At 28.7% G+C, this 3,187-nt stretch overlaps 1 protein-coding gene across 1 annotated transcript; it reads right to left on the reverse strand.

The window, feature by feature from the left end:
• Window positions 1-556: 556 nt before the first annotated feature.
• LOC124935108 (RING finger protein 141-like) lies at window positions 557-1,312 on the reverse strand. Its single transcript, XM_047475568.1, has one exon. It carries the CDS (start codon window positions 1,310-1,312, stop codon window positions 557-559), a length of 756 nt encoding a protein of 251 aa, XP_047331524.1.
• Between the last annotated feature and the right edge of the window lie 1,875 nt (window positions 1,313-3,187).

Here is a 3,187-nt window from a genome sequence, read left to right on the forward strand (position 1 = left end):
TGAAAATCAAACGAAGTCTAAAAACTAATTAACAAAAAAAAATTAGAGAGAAGACCTAGCTAGGGTTTGACTAGCCGCCACAACCACCCAAGTGTTTTCCAAACCAAATCCAGGTGCCGTTTTCAAACAAGGTCAATTTAGCATTTGAAACTTAAACAAAAGTGTAGAAGATAAAATAGATTATGTGTATTGTTTCAATCAGATCAACATAATTTTAATTACTTAAACGAAAGCAAACAATTGATAAACCAACAAACCATCAAATTAAACAGACTCAACATTCAAATCCAGTACATAAACATGAAATAACAACAAAATGAAATAGAGTCAAGATCTAGCAAATGAAAATGCATGCTCAATGAAAAGAACAAACTTAAACAGAGTCAAGATCTAGCAAATGAAAATGGATGCAAAATGAAAGAAGAGCGAACTCAAACAGAGTCAAGATCTACCAAATGAAAATGCATGCAAAATGGAATCAGAGCAAACTTAGATAGAGTCAAGATCTAGCACATGCAAATGAAAAACATGAAAGAAGAAGATGATGATAGTGAAGTTAAATCTGGAACCTGCAAAGAGGGCACAAGCTGCGGCGAACAAGCCACTTGTCGATGCATTCACCATGGAAAACATGTCTGCAACATCCCGTTCTCTTCAGATCTTTCTCATCCTTTGAAGGCAGCTCATCTAGACAGATGATACACTTTTCTCCGCCAACTAATTCCGATACGGGAAAGATTTCCATATTAAACTCGGGCTGCATCGCCATCGCCTCCTCCTCTGCCTCCTCTTCCAATATCAGATCCTCTTCATCTTCATCGGCACTATAATCATGAGTATCCACATAATCTTCCACATAAATATACACAGAAAATGGTAGAATCTTCTTGCGTACGGTGCGTAGTTGGCGGGTAGCCATCGTATGGGCTACCTCAAGGATAGGGTCCATCATATTCCAGGTCGGCCGGACACCCATTTCGATTATCATGTCGGAGATGGTATCCTTCCGGACTAGCGGATCTTCCGACAACAATTTATCACGCGGAATCATGAACGAACCCGTGGTCTCACTTTCGTCAACTAAATCTCCGAGGAAATTTTCGAAATCTTCCATACCAGAAATACACCCATAGGTAAAACACGCCTCCATCTTAATATAAAAGTAGACTCTATCGTCCGATGGAATCTCTACTTTGTCTTTCCTAATTACCCCAAAATCCAATTCCATTACATCGTAAGAAGGATCTATCTGTTCGTATTCGTTACTTATACCGTAATCAAAACGTTCTTCCATATGCCAAAATGGAGCCATAGTCTATGAAAAAGAGTAATTTCTTGTACAGAGAGAATGAGAGAAGAAGGATTTTAATAATTTCTTTTTTAAAGGAAAGGTCGATGTTTTCGATGAGTCGTAAATTGTTACAGCCTTTGTATTAAATAAGAAAAAGAATCAATTTTCAAGAATGAATTAATTCCGCATTAAAAAATAATATATAATCGATCAAAAATATTTATTAAAATATTATAATTACATAAATTTCATAATATGAATTTTAAATAATATAAATTAAAAAAATACATATTTTTTTTTATCAAAATTAATTTATAAACTTAATTATTTTTCATAAATTAAGTATACAATACAAATAATTAATAGAGAAGGATGAATGTTTAAATAAACTTTATAAGAAAATGTTAAATACGTCATTTCATTAAAAGAAAAATAACCATAAAAATGAAATTATAGAAGTAAATAAATAAAACACAATTAACAAGAAGAATATGGTTAATATTTGTTTTGTTTTTTTCTATTTAGGTGATGATTAGAGAAATCTAATTTCCGTTCATTTGCTCAGACATTGGCACCAGTATATAACAAGAGATGTTCCTTATTTACTTTTTTCTGTTTCTTTTATGTACTAGTTGTATGCATATGTTGTATCGAGTGGATTCAAATGGTGCCTCTAATTCCGTCTAACAATGTTCTATTCTTTCTGTCTCCTGTTTCTAAAATCATTGAGCTAGCTTGATGTGATTATTTTTAGAGTTTTTTTTTTTTTTAAATTTTACTTAGTTTTTAAAAATGATTTCTGAAATTATTATCAACCAAATAGTTTATTTTATTAACTAAAATAATTTTATTTTTATTTTATAAATTTTAAATAAAAAACATTATAATAATTTTATAAATTCTATTTTTTTTTATGAAATAGATTATTTTTAATAAAACCCTCACCAAAATATTGAAATAACAAATATATAAAACAAGTCATTGCTTTGAGTATTAAAATAAGTAAAAGTTTTATTTAAATAATTATCTTAAATAAAGGACTTTATTTTTACCGATCTATCCATTGTGTTAGCTAGAAAAAAACAAATAAATCAGGATCCTAATAAAAAAAATTGATTTAAATACTACTATTTCTAAATAATAATAAAAAATTAATATACATCTATGTTAAATAATAATAATAATAATATATATATATAATATTATTTAATAGTGGTATTGTTAACAGTTTATTTATTTATTTTTTACTCTTTTCTTTTTAGCACTGGAGTGTTTTTTTACTTGTTAGGTTGGTTCGATACGACATTTTATTTATTCGGATTAAATTTTTTATTCCAATTTTTTGTGATTCAAATAATGCTCTAAATCTTCGGTGGATCGTTTGCTCTTCATACCCTCTGATTGTGTTGATGATGTTTTCTCGAGTCTGTGTCGGGTAATTTTGTAAAAGAGACGCAATTATTGAATCTTTAGTTGCTTTTCATAATTATTAATATTTGATTTGATTATTTAATACGGAGGCTTTTTAACATTATATCTTATCATCATTTATACGAGTTTCTTACTATTTGACCATATACATTGATGATCAATTATAATTTAATAGGACATTTTACGACGTTGCTTATCAATCATCGGTAAATGATAATTTCAACTACTACTTAAGATATTTGGTAGATAATCTTTCAACATCGTTTCATTAGTTCGTTCGGATTGCTCTACTATAACACTCATCGTTTTAGAACTTAAAAAAATTTATTCTTGGAGTGATCATCAACAAATTACATGATTGTTGAATATTCAATATTGAGAATTTTAATTTTTTGTAAATTATTCATATGATTTAATATCCACATCATCAATTGTTTATACTAATTTTGTATATTTTATTTTATA

This window comes from Impatiens glandulifera, chromosome 1 (genome assembly GCF_907164915.1).
Source record: "Impatiens glandulifera chromosome 1, dImpGla2.1, whole genome shotgun sequence".
Classification (NCBI taxonomy): domain Eukaryota; kingdom Viridiplantae; phylum Streptophyta; class Magnoliopsida; order Ericales; family Balsaminaceae; genus Impatiens; species Impatiens glandulifera.

Bases quoted from the DNA above. Each gene is read 5' to 3' on its own strand.
- LOC124935108 (XM_047475568.1), bottom strand. From the start codon at position 1,312: ATGGCTCCATTTTGGCATATGGAAGAACGTTTTGATTACGGTATAAGT.